This window comes from Miniopterus schreibersii (assembly GCF_964146895.1).
Source record: "Miniopterus schreibersii genome assembly, chromosome: 3".
NCBI classification, from domain to species: Eukaryota; Metazoa; Chordata; class Mammalia; order Chiroptera; family Miniopteridae; genus Miniopterus; species Miniopterus schreibersii.
Genome location: NC_138103.1, coordinates 27735872 through 27758018, shown reverse-complemented (window position 1 = coordinate 27758018; position 22147 = coordinate 27735872). Strand labels below are relative to the sequence as shown.

At 44.5% G+C, this 22147-nt stretch overlaps 1 protein-coding gene across 1 annotated transcript; it reads right to left on the bottom strand.

Moving 5' to 3' along the window:
- Window positions 1-1510: 1510 nt before the first annotated feature.
- Window positions 1511-20796, bottom strand: RFC2 (replication factor C subunit 2). The gene is made up of 11 exons (XM_081131288.1): window positions 20647-20796; window positions 18153-18222; window positions 15956-15997; window positions 15525-15631; window positions 12350-12451; window positions 11233-11333; window positions 6772-6929; window positions 6451-6516; window positions 4681-4761; window positions 3304-3417; window positions 1511-1895 (listed from the first exon to the last, which is right to left on the bottom strand). The coding sequence occupies exons 1-11, from the start codon at window positions 20751-20753 to the stop codon at window positions 1785-1787; spliced, it is 1059 nt and encodes a 352-aa protein (XP_080987414.1). The 5' UTR covers window positions 20754-20796; the 3' UTR covers window positions 1511-1784.
- Between the last annotated feature and the right edge of the window lie 1351 nt (window positions 20797-22147).

Below are 22147 nucleotides of genomic sequence, written 5' to 3'. Positions count from 1 at the left end.
TTCTTTCCATGAGAAATTAATGCCACAAGTTAGGAAATTAGAAATAAAAAACCACTTAGAACACAGCTGTGGCCACTTGTCCTCACAAGCTCAGAGGGCAGCTTAGGCCTGAGCAGGGGTTTGGGGGTGCTGTGGAGAGACTTCAGGTAGGAGTCCCTCCTTGGTTATAGGTGTGGAAACCCTGTCTCTCAGGCCCCTCACCTGCAAACTGGGCACAACCATTCCTTCACCTCACAGGGATCCCGAGGCTCCAGACAAAAAATAAGACTGAGAAAGTATGTGTATTTTATAAAATTTCACCTTGCTGTTTTTGAGGACCTTATTTTTTCCTCTTAATTGAAAACCAAACCCCAAAAGCCGGTAATCTCAGAGCCTTTTCTATGTCCCTATCCAACAATGTGTTCTGGGGAAGTGACCAGCCTGAGGGACAGCAGTAAGTAGATGTGCCAGCAGGCCCTTCCCCTCCCTGCTTCCTCCACATGTTCAGGCTAGAGCGTTAGAAGCCTGTGAACCAAGCTTGGGCAGGGAGAAAAGCAGGTGGGCGCACCCAGCTGTTCGGGCACTATGTGCAGCATGGGCACACATGGCCACACAGCTGTAGCCCTTTGTCTGGGAACCCACAGGCAGGGAGAGCCAGCATGTCACACAAGTGTTTTTAATCAAAGCTTTTCACGAGATCACTAATCACAGAATGAGTGACTCCCACCCCCACTCCCTTAAAAACACCATTCTAGCCCTAGCCCGTGTGGCTCAGTTGGTTGGAGCATAGCCCTATGCACCGAAGGGTGGTGGGTTCAATTCCCAATCAGGGCATGAGTTTGATCCCTGGTCAGGTCATGTACGGGGGGCAACCAATCGATGTTTCCCTCACATCAATGTTTTTTTTTTCTCTCCCTTCCTCTCTAAAATCAACAAACAATCAAACGAACAAAACCGCCACCACCATTCTATGATGTCTGGGATTTGCTTCAGAACAATCCCAGAAATGGGGTGGGGCGGTAGGAACACAGAGGAAACAAGATTGGTCATGTGTCTGTATAACTGTTAAGACAGATGATGAATATGTGAGTATCTTTCTCTGTTTTATGTACAACTGATATTTTTCATAATTTAAAAAATGGAAAAAATAGTACCTTACCGAAAACAGCAATTCTACAAGTTAATATAAAACTTACTGGGAAATTCTAAAGCAACAAGTACTGCACAGAAGAAGCAACATGGCGGGAGAGTTCTGTGTGCTTATATTGCACCATTTTCCTCGGTGATTCCCCTAAGTCCTTTCTTCTAAGTCATGGACCTGGGCTGTTCTGACTTTTTCTAGTCAGTAACTTATAGCAAACCCTGCCCTCACCCCATGGAACTGTCCTCTAGGCTTCTAGGAAAACTGAGATTAGCTTGTCCAGTCTACTATCTAAATTACCTTTTCTACTTATAGGATGCAAGGGGCACAGAGAGACAGGAAGCTGGCTTTCTTTGCAGCCCTGTGTTGTCACATTACTGCAGACAAAAGTGTACATACAGTTTTATTAGCTAAAATTCCAACACATGCCCAATTGGGTGCCATGCCCTGGACATTCTCTGGGGCCTTGCCCCCTGTCCCCATGTCCCTGAGCCTGGGGCTGAATGCAAATGCTTGGAGATGTGTGTGGAAGCACCAGGAAGGCCACGACATGTTGATGAAAGGTGAGTCCCAGTGCCAGTCTGGGCAGCATTTTCTTCCAAAGCAGAGGCTGTGACTCCTGTCTCTCAGGGACTCTTGTAATATAATCAATGAGTTCTCCGCTCTAACTGGCCACCGGGGCCATTGTCTTCTGACACAGCCTGGCCAGGAGCCCTGCCATCTGCAGAAGGGAGTTCACACCTTCTGCTATTTTCATATGAGTGTATCCAATTTCCTGAAAACCAAATCAAATTTAAATCTGGTTAGTAAGTGAGGGAGGGATTTATTTTTTTAAATTTGTACTAGTTAGTGGTTTACTCAAAATTAATTCAATGAACTCCAACTCCAATTAGAAAATGAACTCTAAGTTGTCATGGATTATGCTGAACTAAAATTAACTGGGATGTTGGTATTTTTTGTAAGATACTGTTAAGAATATACAAAAAAAAAAGGAGGCAATATTAAACTACTTATAAAACACATCTGATGAAGGACTTGCATCCATATATACAAAGAACTTTCAAAACTCAGTAATAAGAAAACAACCCAATTAAAAACGGGAGATTTGCCCAGTTAATGTGGCTCAGTGGTTGAGCATCAACCTATATCCAGGAGACTGCAGTTTGATTCCCGGTCAGGGCACATGCTCAAGTTGTGGGCTTGATCCCCAGCAGAAGACAGCTGATCAATGATCCTCTCATCACTGATGTTTCTATTTCTCTCTCCCTCTCCCTTCCTCTCTCCAAGATCAATAAAAACATATTTTTTTAAAAAATGGGAGATTTGAACAAATGCTTCATCAAAGATTTTGAATGGCAAATAAGCACATGAAAACATGCTTCACATAATCAGTTACTGGTAAATGCAAATTAAAGCCATGAGCTACACACCTATTAGAATGACTTTAAAAAACCAACTGAGCATTCCAAGTGCTGGCTGGGATGTGGATCAGCTGAAATGCTCACATACTGCTAGTAGGATGCAAAATGCTTCAGCTGCTCTGGGAAAGTTGGGCAGTTTCTTATCAAGTTAAACTTACACTTACCATTCTACCAAGCAACCTCACATCCATACGATGGAATACTAGTCAGCAATAGTGATCCGCAGACCCTCACAGCAAACACACACACAAACCCAAAATGCATTCGGCTAAGTGAAAAAGCTGGACTCAAAGGACTATGTTTCTGCTTGATTCCATTTGTATAATGTTCTGAAACATTCTGCCCCCAAACAGAAAGCATATCAGTGGTTTCCAGGTGCTAGAGGGAAGAACTGACTACGAAGGAGCATGTAAAGTTGGGGGGATCAGAGGGTCATGTTTATACAATTGCATGATTTTGTCAGCAGAAGGCATCTAAGAGACTGAATTTTACTCTATGTAAATTACACTTCAACTAATCTGACCTTAAAGATAAATAAACACATCTCTAATGAAGGGAGTCATCTACAGAACAACAGGTCACTGACTGGCAGAATGGGCTCAAACAAACTCCCAGCCCCCAGGATAAGCAGCCACCGGGCTTCATTGGAGTCGAGGACACTTACTGAGCATCTTCCCAGTGACAGGCCTGTAAGTAAAACAAAGAAAACCACAGCATGGCACACATACTTGAGGAGAGAGGCATGGCTATATTCTCACTGACCTTAATAAACTCCAGTTTCAAATATTCTGCCATCTGGAAGGTTTTACACACTCGAAAAATGTTGCCAATGATGTCTTCTGGCGAATAGCCAAGATGCCACAGGTGAGCAAGAATCTAGACAAAAGAGGACACGCTGAGGCTGCTGAACTGTGTAAAGGACAAGGATACTCAGTGGAAATGAGGTTAAAGCCACACTAATCTTGGGCCTGTCACACTGCTGGGAGCTGACAGATCATCCTAGAAAACCCAAGTGATGAGAATCAGCTGAACATCACAGAGCTGGTGGGCCATGCCCTATATATCATGAGGGAATAATTTAACTGATTTTTCCAGCAGGCAGGAAGATAATATTGCAAAGGATTTTAAATGTATTGCAAGGTCTACTACTGCCCCCAAGGCTCTTAAACACTTATTAATCATCCCAGTATACCCCCGAGCAGAAGCAGCAGAACCCTCTATCTGCCCTGCTTTCCCTAGCCATAGTCCTAACCCCCTGCAGGAACAGCCCTGAACACATCCTGCCCAGGGCAGAGACTACAGCAGTCTTGGCCTTCCGCCACCTCAACCCCGGCTCCACCCCACCTGGGCTACAGGGTCTGGAGTCAGTTGTTTCTGTCTTTGCTTCAGCATTTCGGGGTAAATTCGGGGGTGGGGAACCTATGTGTGCCTACATCTAAAGGCTTCCTTCAGGATCACTTAGTGACCTAGTCCAGGTACCTGGGTCTCTGCCTCAGTCTCCCTGCCTTGCACTCCAGTTTCACATTAGGTCCAGCCCTGTGCTAAACTCAGTCAACTTCTAGCCTAATTTAGTGGGAGCAGGGAAACTGGCTGTGATCAGACCAATGGCCTCAGACCACACCATTGCCATCCACATGACTTGAGGGTCACCTGAACCCCAATGGTGCCCACTGGAACCTGCTCACAGGACCAGAATCTATAGTAGGCCAGACACCTCCTGGGTTCTCTCTTAGGTGACTGGAGACTGCTGGGTCCCAGGATGCCTACTCCCAGGATGCCTACTCGGGAGGATGGATGGAAAATCTCCCCTTAACAGAGAAAGATAGCTTCACTGCAACGTAAGGAATTGGGCTGGTCTTGCCTCATGTGTTACGTGGACAAATTCCTGTTGCAGAGAATATAATTACAGTACAAAGACATGATTTTGAATTCCAGGCCTACTACTTTTAAGCAGTGTGACAGAGAGAAGGGATTTTAACCTCTGTCATGGTTTTCTCATCTGTAGGTTGTACCAACTCCTAGTATCACTTTAAGAATTAAGGGGAGCGATGCATGTAAGTCCCTAGCACAGGGAGCTCCCTCTGCCCTGCTCAAGGAGAAAGGTCCCTCTGGAATCAGGAGAGGGGGAAGGAGGCAGACCTTGTAGGCTTCATCGATATTGGCATTCACACAGTGCTGGATCATCTCCTTCACAAGCAGAGGGTGTGGCTCGTCGCAGACCTGACCAAACAGAAAAGAAGGCGAGTCAGCGACCAACGGAACCATCTGACGAGGACCTGTCTGACATACCAACTTCTGGGTGATCTATGTAACCAAATTCTCAACTTGTTTTTTTCATCAAATTTTCCAGCAAGCAGAATCAGGTGGATAAAGCTCCTCACCACCAACCAAGTCACCAAATAAAAAGAATATAATGTCGCCCCGTAGGCATGGCTCAGCAGTTGAGCATCGACCTATGATCCAGGAGATCACAGTTTGATTCCCAGTCAGGGCACATGCCCAGGTTGCAGGCTCCATCCCCAGTAGGGAGTGTGCAGGAGGCAGCCGATCAATGACTCTCATCATTGATGTTTCTCTCTCTCTCTCCCCCTCCCTTCCTCTCTCAGAAATCAATAAAGATATATGGGGGGGGGGGGAAGAATATGATGTCAACCTACTATAGTGAGGAAGGCTTGACACCATGTAACCAATTTCTCCAAGAGAAGATGAACAAGGGCCACTGAAGAATCTAGCTCAGGAGCAGCTTTAAAGTAACATCTCAGAGAACTTGGATGATCACTTGCCCAGAACCACTTAGAACCCACTAAGACTTGGGAGGTCTTCTGGGCCACTCTCCCACCAGAAATGCAATTGGCTTTCCCAGGACAGGGTCCCCAGCCTCAGTGTGACCTGAGGAGCACCCTGTTGAGTGCCAGTGCAGTTCTCCCTAAGCCCAAAGGCTGGCTCCTGCTACTCCCTCCATTGGCCTTAGATTCCACCCTCTCGTGCAGTATCAACATTTAAATCTAAATGACAGCCTTCTGATATCTCAAGGCAGTGCCTATACCTGCCAATGGCCTTCTCTTCCCAGTTCAATTAATTCCCTCAGAAGTCCTGGTTTGCAGAGCCCTCAATGCTGTGCTCCACGAGGAAATGAGACCTTAACAATCACTACAGGTGACTAAACAAGTGTCCCTCAGTGTCCTTGAAAATACAACACTGCCAAGATCTAAGCAGAGGTTTTTAGGACAGCTTTCTTTACCCAAAACCTTGGTAAGACAAAGCTATAGATGAAACACATGGACAGCCCTCCCAATTTTTACCCCCAAATTAGGGGGAAATCAGACACTGAGGTGTTGGATGTGCCAATCAGTTTTCAAAAGTATTCCCCAAAAGAAAATCCTTTGCCGATGTGGGAGAGTGAGAATCTTTTGGCTTGGCTTTGAAGAGCTTTGATACCCCCTCCAGGTGCAGAAAGTGCTGAGGGAAAGTCTCAGATGGGAGCCAGAACCTGTAAAGGGGAAAGCACTGTGCTCCCTCCTGGCCTCAAGCAATCATCCAGCTGTTCTCAGGCAGTCTGCCTGGGTCTGTTTCCTCCGCCACAAATGCTGATGAGAACACGTGTGTGCAGGGATGCTGAGGATCAGAGCACATGGGAGAGCACCCAGCACCAGCCTGAGGCAGCAGTGGCAGCACCTGCATTTATCAGACACTGGTGGCATTCCAAAGTCCCTCCCAGCTCTCCAGTGTGGGGAGTGAAGTGGACACAAAGGAGCAGAGCAATCTCCCTACCCGCTGAGGGCGAGCTCCAGCACACTAGCGACACCATGTCCAACCCCTTCCTTCCAGCACCGTCCCACCTCCACCCCACTGGCCCCCGCAGATAAACATTGTTTTTGTAGACTGTGATGCCCAAGCCAGCTTTTGTACCTTGAACACATTCTCACTGTTAATGTAGCCAAATCCCGAGAAAGTAGACTGCAGGTTGTTCAATGCCTGTTGAGAAACAAAAACATCCAGGGTGATTTTCAATCTAGGCCCTTCCCCATCTCTCTTAGCTGAACTCCCTCCTTGAAAGTCTGCTCTCAACCAGCCCAAGGCCCAACGGTGTGTTGGGTCAACGTTCCCCACTCTGGTTCGGCTCTGTGCAGCCTTCACCTCCCTCTTCCCCCTAAAATAAGGGGCACGGTAGGCCCAGGAGGGCCGGCAAGTCCAGGAACTCGGGGCCTCAGGGGCAGCGACAGCACACACCTGCCTCATGTCTCCCTGGGCGGTGAAGATAATGGCTTCCAGACCATCGTCAGTGTACTGCACCTTCTCCTTCTCAATCACACTCATTAACCTTGCCAGGATCTGGGCATCGGTCAGCTTTGTGTAGCGGAGGACTGCGCACCGGGACTGAATGGGCTCTGAATGAGACAGGAAGAGTGAAGTTCCTGGGCCAAGGATGGCATCACCCTCCTGGTTCCTTAGTTACTTGGAAGCAGCTGCACAACCCACACAGCCCAGCCGTGCTGGCACCACTCTCTCTAGCCAGCAGGCACTCACCAATGACTGACTAATTGGAACTAAATTTCAAAATATCCACCAATAACCACAAGAGAGACTTCAACCAGCACTGCCTGGGACAACCTTGGTTGGCCATGGCTTCCCTAAGGGAAAGATCCTCCAAGATAGAGACATCCACGTGCCACAGCCTACAGGTGAGCCAGTGCTGCCCAGGTGGACCCCAGATCACTCTACATATGCTGAGCATCAGGGCGCTTCTGGGCAGGTCACAACCCAGCCAATCGGGTAAGCACAAGACACTTGTGAGGTTTCTTTAAAGATCCACAGAAGACTCTGACCACAGTCAGGACTGAGAACCACTAGACAGATGAATGCAGAATCCTGGAAGCTGTCCTTTACCTTTGGTTTTGACTACGACAATAGGTTCTTTAAGCCCCAGTTTGATCTCTCTCTGCTGCCACACTGGCCTTCCTCAAAATGTTGTGATCTGTCACCTCTTCCTGCTAAGGCAAACCCATTAATAGCCCCCTAATGTTATAGCACAGTTCACCTCTCACCCTTGTATGTAAAATCTTCTGCAAACCTCACCTGTCTCTACTCTCCTAACTCCAAGTCTGCTACCTTGTCTCTCCTAGAACAAACAGACCTTGCATCTCCTCCAGTTTCTTCCCATTTAAATCACAACCATCATTGAAAGCTTCTCTCAAACTCCCTCCTCCTGGAGACGGCCCAGATCTCCCCAGCCTGCAGTGGCCTCCCCTCCTCTGTTCACACACTTTCCAAGGAACATATTTCTGTTAGCTTATTTGCATTAAAGAAACCAGTTACCTCCTCAGGTTTAGGGAATGCAATGGATAAATATTATGAGGTCATAGCTCCTCAGAGCTTAGGTTTATAGGGATAGGACGAGATATAAACCATAAAGTTACAACACAATAAGACAAGGTCTTGCCCGGCCGGGCGTGGCTCAGTGGTTAAGCATCAACCTAGGATCCAGGCGATCGGGGTTCGATTCCCGGTCGGGGCGCATGCCTGGGTTGCAGGCTGCAGCTGATCAATGACTCTCTCATCATTGATGTTTCTATCTCTCTCTCTCCCTCTCCTTTCCTCTCTCTGAAATCAATAAAGATATATTAAAAAAAAAAAGACAAGGTCTTGGCAGAGGTTTCTAGGAACAGCTCTGGGAACCCCAGCCAGAGAGCAATCAACTCAGCCTAGGGGAGGAGAGCTTCTCAGGGGAGATGAGTTCTGAGCTGGGTTTTTAGGGATGAGGTTTTTAGGCTGGAAAGGCAGAAGGAACAGCACATTCAAAGGTAAAAGCAATGAAAGAGCCCAGGGGATTCAGAAAAACAAAACACTGAGGTTGCAGCGCATAAAAGAGATGAGGCTTCAGGCAACAAGGTCCTGTGTGCTAGCCTGGCGGGAGGGAGAGAGGCATGGCTGTGTAGGCAGTGGGTTTAAAAGGGAGTGGCAGGGTCAGGTGTGCTGTCATGACCTCGGCAGCCAGCACACATGCAAGAGAGCAGCTAGTTCTGATGCAACAGAAGCTGGAGGAACACTGCACCAGTGAAGGAGAAAAACAGTGAGGCCAGATCTGGAGTGAGGAAAAGAGGGTAGGGGTTTGAGATACTGGGGAGGTGGGACCACCTTGGATTTGATTTCGGTGAAGGGCTGGCTGTGGCGGTGAGCAGAAAAAGGAGGACTTGATATGGATCAGGGCTTGCTGTTTGGGGAGCCCCTCTCCTATCCATGCATGAGCTCCTAGAGGGCAGGGAGAGAGCCTCACACAGATCGGTAGCCTCCACTGTGCCTTGTGCAGAACAGATGCTGTGTACATATCTGTCAAGGGGATGAGACTTCAAAAAGCGGCTTTCCTAAGACTTAGTCCAGCTCAACTTGTCTCAGTGATTTTCAATCTTTTTCATCTCATGTCACACATAAACTCATTACTAAAATTCTGCAGCACACCAAAAAGCATATTTTTTGCAGATCTGACACACACAAAAAGGTGTAATTCCAATTCATTCACACCAGATGGCTATTGTTGTGTTGGCTGTTATCACTTTTTTTATTTGACAATCTAAGGGAAAAGAGGTCAGTGCCCCTGACTAAATATTCAGGTATCGTGTGTTTTAAAAATTCTTGCACACCGGTTGAAAATCGCTGACTTATCTGAAAGCAGAAAGCCTCACAACTGAACTTTATTTGCATATTTGATTTATCAGCACATATAAGAGAAAGATCAATTAGAAACTGGAGCCCAGCAGGGCTGGCTCAGCGGCTGAACATCGACCTAGGATCCAGGAAATAGGGTTCGATTCCCCGTTCAGGCACATGCCCAGGGTTTCGGGCTACAGCTGATCAATGACTCTCTCATCATTGATGTTTCTGTCTGTCTCTCTCCCTCTCCCTTCTTCTCTCTGAAATCAATAAAGATATATATATATATTTTTTAATATATCTTTATTGATTTCAGAGAGAGGAAAGGAGAGAGAGAGAGAGAGAGACAGAAACATCAATGATGAGAGAGTCATTGATCAAGCCTGCAACTGGGTATGTGCCCTGACCGGGAATCGAACCCTGATTGCCTGGATCCCAGGTCGACGCTCAACCACTGAGCCACGCCCGGCCGGGCAAGATATATTTTTTTAAAAAAAGAAAGAAAGAAACTGGAGTCCATATTTTAAAGCAATTAATATTCCAACTACACTAGAAGTTTCCTTTAGTTGATTTTTAACTTTTGAGAAGTTCCAAAAGCTGAATTCGCAGAATTTAAATACATGTCAGAATAAGGCAGCCATGGCCTTCCTTAGAGTATACCTCTCTCTTACCTGTATGAATCTAGGAACCAAAGTGAGATCTGGCTGCTAAGTTTCAAAAATCAACTCTGCAGCAATTTGACCATGAACCATTTCCTCTAACGCTGAGAAGTTAATTCCTTTAGAGATTTCATGTTTGCTATGTCCCTTTAAAAATTAAAAATAATCTGAATGCTGTAGGCATCACAAAAATTACTTTCATAAAAAGAGAATGCCAGAGCTTTCTCCACCAACAAATATAGTTTTGAATCGCTGTAACTCATTAATGCACAGTCCTATGCAAAATACATTGGTGGGGAGGTCAATAAGTATAATACAGCCCCTGCCCTCACAGATTACCACTGGCTAAGAAGACAAGCTACATACATATCCATCAATCAAGAACTTTCAGCAGTTTCCTCCACCACATCATTGATGTCTTAAAGATAGAGAATGTTTCTCATTAAACTCTGAATGCTCTGTACTAATGGTACCTGACACCTACTGAGAACAGAGTAAATGCTTGTTGAATAAATAGCTTAATAAATTAATGAACAAATAATGACTATCTAGGGAAGGTAAAAGGACCTAAAGGAATCCTGGTAACACAAAGAGCCTGCCAACTTTGTGGGGCATTACAGTTAACCAGCTTGTCCACAGCAGCATACAATGACCAAGAGGGGAGAGGGGGGAGTCAGATGGCTGAGTTCACACAGGCTGGGGTGTAGCAGGAAGGACGTGAGGCAAGGACAGCAGGACAAGAGAGCTGTGAGAAATGGAGAGAGAAAGCTGAATTGTGCCTGAAGTCTGTATCAGAAAGGGAAGGATGTGAAATCACCAGGAAGCTGAGATGCTGAAAGGTTAGGGTGGGGGGTGGGGGTTCACAGCAGTGAGTAAACAAATTGATGGAGGGGAGGGAACTGGAAGGACAAATGCCAGGTAGGAGGAGACTAACAAGTAAGGTTTCATAGGTGAGGCAATCCCTGGTAATAATCAAGTCCTGGTGTGCATATTAGACACAGTGCATACAAAGTACTCAAGCACACAGAAAGTGCAGGAACAGGTCTGGAGAGGGGCAGTGACTCTGACACTGTGCGCAGGATATCAAAATGTCACATGTGCCTGCAATGGCGCAAGAGGAAGAAAGACATGGGGTTCCAATCCCAGCTCTTCCACTTGCTATGTAACCGTGGGGAAATTATTCACCCTCTCTGAGCTCACTTTCTCATCTCTAATGTGGAGTTAATAATACCTCTGCAAATAATTATGTAAGATTAAATGAAAAAATTGATTATACAGCACAGTGCTTGGCTCCTGATAGGCAATCAAAAAGTCCCTACTCTTCTCTTCTAAGGAGCCAAATGAGCACCATGTGGACTCCAAGCCACCCAGGGCTGATGCTCACCTATGATTTTATCCGAAGCATTACAAGCAAGAGCAAAGCGAGTCGTTTTGGAGTAGATTTCCATGGTTCTCCTCAAGGCTTGCTGGGCTCCATCAGTCATGCTGAGAAGAAAAACATAGGAGTGCAGTTTGCAACTGTGGCCCAGAGCCCACTGGACACAAATCCCTCCCTATAGAGCCTGGGAACCCTGACCTCCTGACTGAACACACTCAGTCTCTCTTCAGGACCCTGTTTGGGTCTTTCATAGACAAGCTGCACACCGGCATAGAGCAGACGCTCTGCGCCCAGACTGCCTGGGCTCACTTCACAGCTCCTTCATCTGCTAGTTTTGGGACCACAAGGCAAATCATCTGAGCCTCAATGTCATCACCTATAAGGTGATAAGGATATTGCCTACTTCAGAGGGTTGTGATGACAGTTAAATGCGATCAAAACATGTAAAGTGTTTCGCAGAGTGCCTGGGATAATGTAAATGCTTACATATAAGTGCTCAATAAATGTTAGCTATTATTGCTATCTTATAGTAAATAGGTTAAGGTGCATCGAACTATGGATTATTACAAACTATGTTTCGAATAAGAATATAATAACGTGGAACAATGCTTTTTAAGTTAAAAGGAAAAGCCAGGATACAAAAATTATATACATTATGATCTAAACTATGTAAAAATACATAGTGTAGAAAAAGAAAATAAAGCAAGATATTAATAATATTTTCTAAATTTTCTTGAAAGAATATGCGTTACTGGTGTTTTTTAATGTCATTCAAAACTTTTCATTTATGCTGGTAATGGCTGTCTAACATTGTAAATGTACTAAATGTCACTGAATTATACACTAAAATGGTTAAAAATGGTAAATTTTATGTTGTGTGTACTTCACTACGATAAAAAAAAATAACATTTAAATTATTCATCATATAAGTGATGCTGGAACAAACACATTAGCAGACTATCTTAAACAAATGTAAGTTAATTAAGATGGGTTTAGGGCTCAAGCCTCTATTAAACTGCTTTTGAAGATAAGCAAACATACCACAAAAGTGCAAAGGTGGATTTAATAAAGCCAGACAAGAGATTTAGAGATCAAGGTCAAAATGTTCGGCAAGGCACTCTACCTGTCTGCTTCATCCAGGATGATGATCTTGTGTCGTCCTTTGGGAAGGGTGACTTTCTGTTGGGCAAACATTTTGATTTTGTTCCTCACAACATCAATGCCCCTGAAACGAGCCAGAATTTAACTGTCACCTTTGAGACAAATTCAGTTATGTTCATGGGAACTTTTAACTCGCATACATCACCATGGAACCAATTTAGTTGTTTCCTTTATGAACAAGTCTAACTACTTATAAGAATTGAAATTTTTTATTATTTTTATTCCTTTTTGGAGATCTTCAGAAGAAAGAAATATTTACTTACTACTTAAAATACAATGAAACTAACTTTATCTTGCAATTACCTTATGGGTCCATTGGATCATTTTATAAAAATCTTAGATATATGTTAAGGTCTTAGTGATCTTATTCTTCCTATACCGTGAAACTGTTTGGTATTTCATCATCCTAGTAATTATTTCCTCATTACTCATCAATTATTCCCAACTATACGAAAAACAACTAAAATAATAAGAAAATGAAAGAAATGATGGAATTGCCTAGAAGAATAATGCAATGGTGGGAGAAAAAATACTATTACTATTGTCTCATCCTTCCTTTTTTTCATTGTGCTGCCTGAAGTACTGCATTAACTCTCTAGAAGTCATAAAAGAAGTTCGGATACTCTGTCTTTGCTATCTTTTTTAAAGCTTTCACTGGTCACAACTAAAAAAAAATAAAAACTTTGCATTTTCCACCCACAATGTCAAAGAGAAAAAAGTTGACAGGAAAATGTTTCATAATTATTAGACAAATCAGAAAATGACTGCAGGGAAGCAAATAGCACTCTAGACTCTAAGGACGGTGAAACTGATCAGATAAGCAACATTTCAGACTGTTTCCTTAGATGCCAAAATCCTAGATGAATTTTCTCAAACTTAAGAACCAAGGAGTGTACTCACTTTGGCAACACATATATGAAAATTGGATGGCACAGAGAAGAGTAGCATGGCTCCTACACAAGGATGACATGCAAATCTGTGAAATGTTCTGTATTTTTAAAATCAGTAAGTCATGAGAATGTAATGTATAGCATCGGGAAAATAGTCAGTAATACTGAATAACCTTGTACAGACAATGTCAGATGGTTACGAGAATTACCACGGTGACCACTTCATTAGGTATATAAGTGTTGAATAACTATACTGTACACCTGAAACTAATATAATAGTGTATATTAACTGTTATTTTAATAAAAAATAAATTTTAAAAAAGAATCAAGGAGTGACCAATGTTTCTAAGGACAAAAACTAAATGTATTTTCATCTGGTTAGTCACTCAACAGGAAGGACTTCATTCCCCAATATCCTATGATAAGAACTTGGACCTTCAGTTTTGATAAAAAAAAATGTGATAGTACTCTTTCATCTTTTATGATGTTTGTACACCAACATTTACAGGGTACAGTTTGTAAGTGATCAAAAGCTGAAGGCAGATTTGTATACAAAAGTGAGTGGAAGGAAACAGATGATACAGAAATGCAAAAAAGTCATTGTATTGATAATTCAAATAGGTGTTTATAAATCTAAAATTGAAAATATTTTACAATTATGGGCCATTCTTTCTTTAAGAAAATTATGAGCCATCAAAGTTTTCAAAAATAGTGAGTTTAATGATGCAAGTGTGAGAAGAACAAGAGGTAACACTGACAAAATGGATTGACTTTAGGCTCATTCGTGACAGCTGGCGAGCAGTTAGTTGAATTCCAAGGATACTGCCTGCTTCAAGTATACATAAATCTTCAAAATTAGGATAATATTAAAGAGCTGAGAACTATATCCTCAAGGAATAACCAAAGACAGACTTGGCAGACTTTTTATTTGACAGGTCCTCATTTCATAATCCTCTACTATTTCATGTTAAAAAGTAAACCAGCCCTGGCCGGTGTGGCTTAATGATTAGAGTGTCAGCCCTCAAGCCTAAGGGTCGTGGGTTCGATTCTCGATCAAGGGCACGCACCTGGGTTGCAGGTTCGATCCCAGGCCCTGGTTGGGGAGCATGCAGGAGGCAACCAATTAATGTGTCTCTCTCACATCAATGTTTCTCTCTATCTCACACTCTCTCCTTCCCTCTTCCTCCCTCTAAAAATCAATGGAAAAAATATCCTCGGGTCAGGATTAACAACAACAACAAAAAAGTAAATCAGCACCTCATACCATTAGGATGGCTACTAACAACAACAAGATAGAAAATAACAAGTTGTCAGTGAGGATGTAGAGACATTAGAACCCTTGAGTACTGTTGGTGGGAATGGAAAACAGCATGGAGGTTCCCCAAAAATTAAACACAGGATTACCAGATATAATCCAGCAATTCTAAGTGTGCATCCAAAAGAATTAAAAGCAGGGTCTTGAAAACATATCTGTGCCCATGTTCATAGCATTTTCACAATTCACAATATCTAAAAGATAAAAGCAACCCAAACATCCATCAATGGATGAATGAATAAGCAAAGTGTGGTGGTCTATCATTACAAAGGGATATTATTCAGCCTTAAAAAGGACAGACAGTCTGACAGATGCTGCAATATAGATGAGTCTTGAGGACATTATGCTATGTGAAAAGAGCCAGACACAGAAAGACAAATACTGTATGAAACCACTTATATGAGGCATCTGCAATAGAATCAAGTTCATAGAAACAGAAAATAGAATGGTGGTTGCAAGGGGCAGGGGGATGGGGATGGGTACAGAGTTGTAGTTTTGCAAGATGAAGAAGTTCTAAAGATTGGCTGCACAACAATGTGAATATACTTAACACTACTGAACTGTACACTTAAAAATGAGCAAGATGGCCCTGGCCAGGTGGTTCAGTTGGTTGGAGGATCACCCCATACACCAAAAGGTTTTGGGTTCAATTCCCAGGTCAGGGTGCACATGGGAGGCAACTGATCAATGTTTCTCTCTCACATCAATGTTTCTCTCTCTCACTTTCTCTCCCCCCCTTCCTCCTCTCTCTAAAAAAAAAAATCAATAAAAAACCATATCCTTGGGTGAGGATAAAAAAAAATTAGTAAGACGGCAAATTTCATGTTATGTACATTTTACCATAATTAAAAATAATATACATAGAATGGAAAAAAGGCCGTTTCTAGAACAATTCAAAAATGTTGCCCTTTAGTGCTAATTCCCAAACGTACCTGTCATTTGAGGCATTGAGCTCTAAAACAGCATCCTTGAGAGCTGGGCCCAGAAGGGCTCGTGCCAAACACAGGATGCTTGTAGTTTTGCCAGTTCCTGGGGGGCCCTAGGAATGAGATCCCAGTAAGTGCTTCAAGCCAGCAGAATGAACTTAACGTAGCTCCTGATTTACTGTTCAGCACTTTTTGCACTCACCCCCCCCCCCCGAACCCTCAATCCCAACCCACAGCACACACCAAATCAATACAGCAACCAACCCACAGGCCTCCTGACCAACTTGGGTGAAATGTTTTCTTTGCAGAGGGCAATGTGAGGGCTGTGGTGTTATCAGGCCTCTCTGAGGAGGAAGCTCTCTGCACAAGAAAGCACTTCAGAGGGAAGAGAAAATGAGACTACAAGACATCCATCAGGGCTGAGACTGAGTACTCACAGCAATGATAATATTGGGCACATTCCCTTCTCGTGCAAAGACCTGAAGGAAGAAATGTCCATTAAAACTAGTTAACCTGTAAACCTTAAGGAGCCAAGCCTTCCAAGCCACGTAGGCCTGTGCAGTAAACATGGCCACAAATTTCTCCATGTGAATGCACCATGGAACTCTCACCTCAGCACATTCAAAATTGAACTCATCATCTTCCCCTATAAACCTGAGGCCCCACCCATATTTCCCCTTCCATGGACTGTCAATGCCATCAACCCCATCACCCAAGCCAGGAACCAGGAGGTTACTATCACTCGGTTTGGCCTTCCTCCTCCCCCCACAGAGCACCTTAATTACAAAGGCATAGTCATTCCTAGTCTCCTTGCCTCTAACCTTGCCCCTCCCCAATCCATTTCCCATACTGTAACCATAGCCAATTTTCTCAAACACACGTCTAATTAAAACATTTTTACCTGACTGAAACCCTTGGGATCACTCCTTACTGCCCTCATCATGAAGCCCAAACTTGTTTTTTTTTCTTATTTATTCATTTTTATTGAATTTATTGGGGTGATACTGGTTAATAAAATTATACAGGTTTCAGGTGTACAATCCTATAACACATCATCTGTATATTGTATTGTGTGTTCACCACCCAAAGTCAAGTCTCCTTCCATCACCACTTATCCCCTTTACCCTCGTCTACCTGCCCCCACCTTCTTTCCCCTCTGGTAATCACCATGCTGTTGTCTGTGTCTATGTTTGTTTGTTTTTTGCTTAATCCTTTTACCTTTATGATTTCACTCATATGTGGAATCTCATGAATAAAATAAACCAACAAACAAAATAGAAAGAGAGCCACAGACAGAACAGGCTGGCAGCTGTCAGAGGGCAAGGGGGTTGTGGGGCTGGGTGAAAAAGGTGAAGAGAGCTGGAGATTTTCTAATGTAAATTAAGGGGTGTGCTAGGCTGGCTTCATGAAGCCCAAACTCTTAAACATGGCTCACCAAGCCCTGCCCAGCTCACCACCTCATTTCTTACATCCTAATACATGGACTCTACAGCCTTGCTCATGGACCGGTGGCATAATCTAGCCTCACTCCAGAACTACTGCACCAGAATCTGCATCTTAACAAAATCCCCAGGCAATTCATATGCTCATTAATGTTTAGAAAGCACTATTACAATCAGATGGCACCCCCTCCCAAGAACAAGCCAAGTTTTCTCACCTGGGGCCTTTGCACATGCTATTCCTGCTACCTCTTCTCTCTCCACCCCTCCCCTCCAAGTCTAGTGAATTCACACTCAAGCTCTGGTATCACTTCTTCCACTTGGGAATAAAGATACTGTGAGATTATCTCCCTGCACCTCTTCCCATGTGCTCCCACAGTACCCTGTACCTCCTCCAGCAGAGTGCTTATCACATTCCCTGCTGACTTTAATGCTGCCCCATTAGACTAAAAATCTCACTCAGGCAGGAATGTCTATTCTGTTCACTATTATATCAATAGTTCCTAACATTGCACCATATCTGGCCCAGAGAACATACTCGAATATTTGTAAAATGAATAAATTTATAAAATTAATAAATACCTTGGTTGCTATTAAAATCTAAGCCCCAATTACTACAGAGACTATCTCGGTCATGTCTCAAATAGTTGGGCTTCTAGGTTCTGTCTAAAGACCTCTAGGGCTCAGAATTCAAAGCTTGCTCTACTGCTAAACATTTCTGCCTAGCCATTTTGAAGCCACCTGCCTTGTCACTTAGTCCCTCTAGGCAGGAGGTGGCAAACTATGGTGAAAAGGGGATGGAGGGAATGGGGGTAATTCAGCCTGAGGCCCGTTTTTATAAAACCCCTAGCTAAGGATGGCTTTCACATTTTTAAAGGATTGTTTAAAAAATAAACAAAGAATATTTGACAAATATCTTACAGTTTGCAAAAAGCCTAAGGTATCTATTAATTGGCCTTTACAGAAAGAGTTTGCCACCCTTGCTCTTGAAGAATGTAAGTCAGATAACCCCCCTTCAAATAAGCCAGCCCTTCAAACATCTGAAGTTACCCACCACTTCTAGGCATCTCCAAATTGAATGTCTCCCGCTCCCTCAACTCTTCTGGATCTGTGGCTCACCCCCCTCCAAATGCCTTAAGCTTATCAAGGCTCAATAATGTGGTACAAGTTTATCTATAAAAAAAACAACACCCACCTCCAGCCTGCTCACAGTGTCTTCATTCCCAACAACTTCATTCAATTTCACTGGTCTGTATTTCTCAACCCTGTTTTTAAGAAAATGCATTAAAGATGTTGACATAGCTATTTTCATGCTATGCAAAAGGAAGCACTAAAGAGCAGCAATCCTGCTGCTCTTTTGAGGGGGGGTTATCTGAGAGTTTTGTCAGATGATATATATTTCAATAAAAATATACCAAATGGCGGGAGCTTTTAAATTTAAAGGGGTGCACAACTGCCATTTAAAAAGTTAAGTGCATGAGAATTACACACCAGAGGCTCCAAACCCACCACCACAAAGAAATACCTGTTGTTGCTGGAGAAGGGCCAGAGCAGGCCATCTGGACCAATGTGATACTGTGCAGCAGCACAGTCTGCCCGTCACAACAGAGGTCCAGCACACATAGCACTGACATCATTTGATCTGACAGACATGGGTGCAACTGAGCCCCCTTCTCACCCCTTACCTGCTAGTTTCTGCAGACTTGGCGAAGTGCACAACAGGGCTGGCTAGACAGAAACCATAGGACTATCCTGTGACCCTATTAGGCTATGTGGAGTGGACAGGCTGGTGACCTAGTCAGACCAATATTTCTCTCTTTTTTTTGTTAATCCTCACCTGAGGATATTTTTTCCATTGACTTTTGACTTTTAGAGATGAGGGAGGGAGGGAGGGAGGGAGGGAGGGAGGGAGGGAGGGAGGGAGGGAGGGAGGGAGGGAGGGAGGGAGGAGAGAGAGGGAGGGAGGGAGGGAGAAGAGAGAGGGAGATCAATGAGAAAGACACATGGATTGGTTGCCTCCTGCATACACCAACCAGGGCCAGGGATCTAACCTGCAACCCAGGTACATGCCCTTGACTGGGAATCGAAACTTCAGACCCTTTGGTGCGTTGGCCAATGCTCTAACCTCCGTGCCACACCAACGAGGGCAATATTTCTCTCTTTTAAATGAATAAGCAAGCTATGCTATGAGAGAAAATGACTTTCTTCAACGAGGAGTGGAAGTAGATTTGCAATGATTTGACCATCAGGACTTCCTCTGTTCTTTATAACACTCCCTTATTTATTATGCAAGTACTGATTGTGCTCCAGAAGCAGCTGCTAAAGAAGCTTGTTTGTCACATACTACAGGATATAGAGGCAGCTCTTCTCCAAGACCAGCAGATGGAGCATGATTGTTCCTACTCATTTGTTCTCCATACTCAACCCCTTCCAGATGCCAAGCACTCTGAAAGGAGGTAGAGATCTCAAGGGGAGGAAAGCAGATAATACAGAGATAAGCAAGGCATAGTTATTGCTCTGAAGGGCTTTCCCAATGGCAGGGAGATAGAGCTTAGCAAGTCCCACTAGAGTGCTAAACTTATTATAGAAGCCAAGGACTGTGGAAGCCCAGAGGAGGGAGGGAATCACTACCTGGGAATGTTAGGAGCTGAAATTTGAGCTGGACTTTGAACAACACAAAGATGCTCCTCTTTCAGGGCCTTCACAGTTGCTCCATCTACCTGAAAGTTTTCTCCACATAGTCACGTCTTACTCCCTGAGTTCAGGTCTTTGCTCAAATGTTGTCTCATCAAAGGCCTTCCCTGAACACCACAGCTATTTATTTACTTCACAGCACTTGTCACCATCAAATATTCTATATATCTACTTGTTTATTTTTTTACTTTGTCTTTATCAAATGTAAGCTCCATGACAGCAGAGTTTGTTTTGTATACTTAAATATCCTATACATGTAGTGTTGTGCATGTAAAATATAATGCCAGCCACATAGGTCATTTTAAACTTTCTGGTAGCCACATTAAAAAAGGTAAAAGAAAACAGATGAAGTTAACTTTACTAATATAATTTATTGAACCTAATATACTAAAAAGTGTCATTCTCAATATGTAACAATATAAAAATTACTAATGAGTTTTTCTTAATACTAAATCCTCAAAATCCAGGTGTATATTGTACACTTATAGCCCATCTCAATTCCGACTAGCCTCATTTCCAGGGCTCAAAAGACTCGTGGCTAAGTGACTGCGGGACTGCACAACGCAGCTATAGACATTACAATAAGCTAAACTATCAGGTATCTGCTCTCATCAAGAAGAGGGGTGGCCTGGCCAGAGTGGCTCAGTTGGTTGAGCATCGTCATGTGCGCGTAAAAGGTTGACGGTCCATCCCGGTCGCAGTCAATCAACCAACCCATGTTTCTCTCTCACTCTCACGCCGATGTTTTTCTCTTTCCCTTCCCCTCTCTCTACGCAGTGCTCTAACGGACACTCTGCTTCCAGGGGTCAGACCGGCCACTCTCGACCCCAGGTGGGCTCAGTGACCCACGTCCCTCGCCCTCTTCAAATAATCTCCCGGTCGCCACCCGGGAGCCTCCCGAACGATCTCCCGCCCCAGGGTTCCCCCGGGACAAGACCCGCCTCTCGCCCACCTACGCTCCCAGAGCACCCATCACTTATGGCCCGAGCCCTCACCACGGCAGCTCGTAGTGGCCGGCACTGCCGGGGGACTTGCTGGGGGCCGGGGCAGGGTCCTGGGCCCCACGCTCGGCTGCGCCACAGCCGCTCTCTTCCACCTCCATTCTCCCGCCGCCTCTTCCCGCGCCCGAGGCCCCGCCCCATGACACCATCACGCAAGCCCCGCCCCGGAACGCGAGGGACGCTGGACGCGAGCGGAAGTCTTGGGTACGCCTTTTTTCGCGCCTGCGCAGAGAGCCACGGCCTGGCTAGTCAGCTGTTGCAAAGGGCCGCGGTTGCTGTGGGAGACCTGGCATCCGGCCTGGAAGAGAGAGGAAAGCGAGACCCGACCGCGTAGCGTCGGCGAAGGCTGGTCGCTCCGGGCAGGAACGGTCGGCGGTTTTCGTCCGCGTGCGACTTGTTGGGTAGCTCTCTCCGCGCGACCCGGAGAACAGCTCGGCCAAGGTGGGGCCGCGCGCCCGGCCAGGCCTGGCGGGGAAGGCGCGGGCTGCTCGGTGCGGAGGAGCAGGGGCCTGTGGATAGTACGTCCAAGTGCAGGACCCGGCGGCGGACACGGACAGGGACTGACGTCCCGCGGTGCTCGGTGGCAGAAACTGACGCCTGGAACCCGCGGTGCCCAGTTTTCCCGATTGCTCAGAGTTCCGATGCAACACCAGCTCCCGTTGGGTGCGCTTCTGTGTTCGACCTGGAACTTGACGTTTATTACCGGGAATTCTCACAGTGCTGCCGGATGGGGATTACTCCCATTTTGCAGAGGAGGCAACTGTCCCTCTGTAAGATGTGACTCGATTTCATTTCTGAGAAATAGGTACTTCATATTCACAAGTGATTTGAGCATTCTTTTAGGCCGGTTTTCTACCTATTTTACTAACCTTCCCTCCCATAGCTCAAATGTTATAATGATGAATAATTAAAAATATGAATAATGATGATCACTTACTATTACTTGAAATCCCTTGGTGGTAGATTAAGGGGATGGGAGAAAGCAAAGCGGAGAAATCTCTGGGATTGGGTGAATGGGGAAAATAAAGAAACAAATACTTCTTTTACATTGGTGGGTACAGAATAGTTAATAATTAACATTTACAGCTTACAGAGGTGGTATTGGGGCAATGAGATAACAATGAGGGGTTCTGTGGTCTCATGCTCTGGTACCAGCAGTTGTGCCTTGAGGGGTCTGGAAAAGATGATTACTCTGACATTTCAAAAGTATGTTATCTTAGATGCAAAAAGATGATAAACAGGCTTACTGAAGGTAAAGATTGATCTTTATCAAGGAAGCTACAGGCCTTGGGCATGTCTGCTCATTGTGACCCACTTGAGTTAGGAATTTTTATGTTTTTAAGGCCTGCCATGACTTGCCAGGTTTAGTATGTCGCCCCTTTTTCATCCACAATATGTTACAGGCAGAAGACCTTGTCTTCTAGGTTATTGATTAGTCATTCAAATAAATGTGGGCCCCAGAATCTATATTATAGGTGATCATTTTTCTATTTTG

Bases quoted from the DNA above. Each gene is read 5' to 3' on its own strand.
- RFC2 (XM_081131288.1), bottom strand. From the start codon at position 20,753: ATGGAGGTGGAAGAGAGCGGCTGTGGCGCAGCCGAGCGTGGGGCCCAG. The intron at 11,334-12,349 runs GTAGAGTGCCTT...TTTTCTTCTCAG, and splicing joins ATCCTGGATGAAGCAGACAG to CATGACTGATGGAGCCCAGC. The intron at 4,762-6,450 runs GTACAAAAGCTG...CTGTTTGGTCAG, and splicing joins ACAGTGAGAATGTGTTCAAG to GTCTGCGACGAGCCACACCC.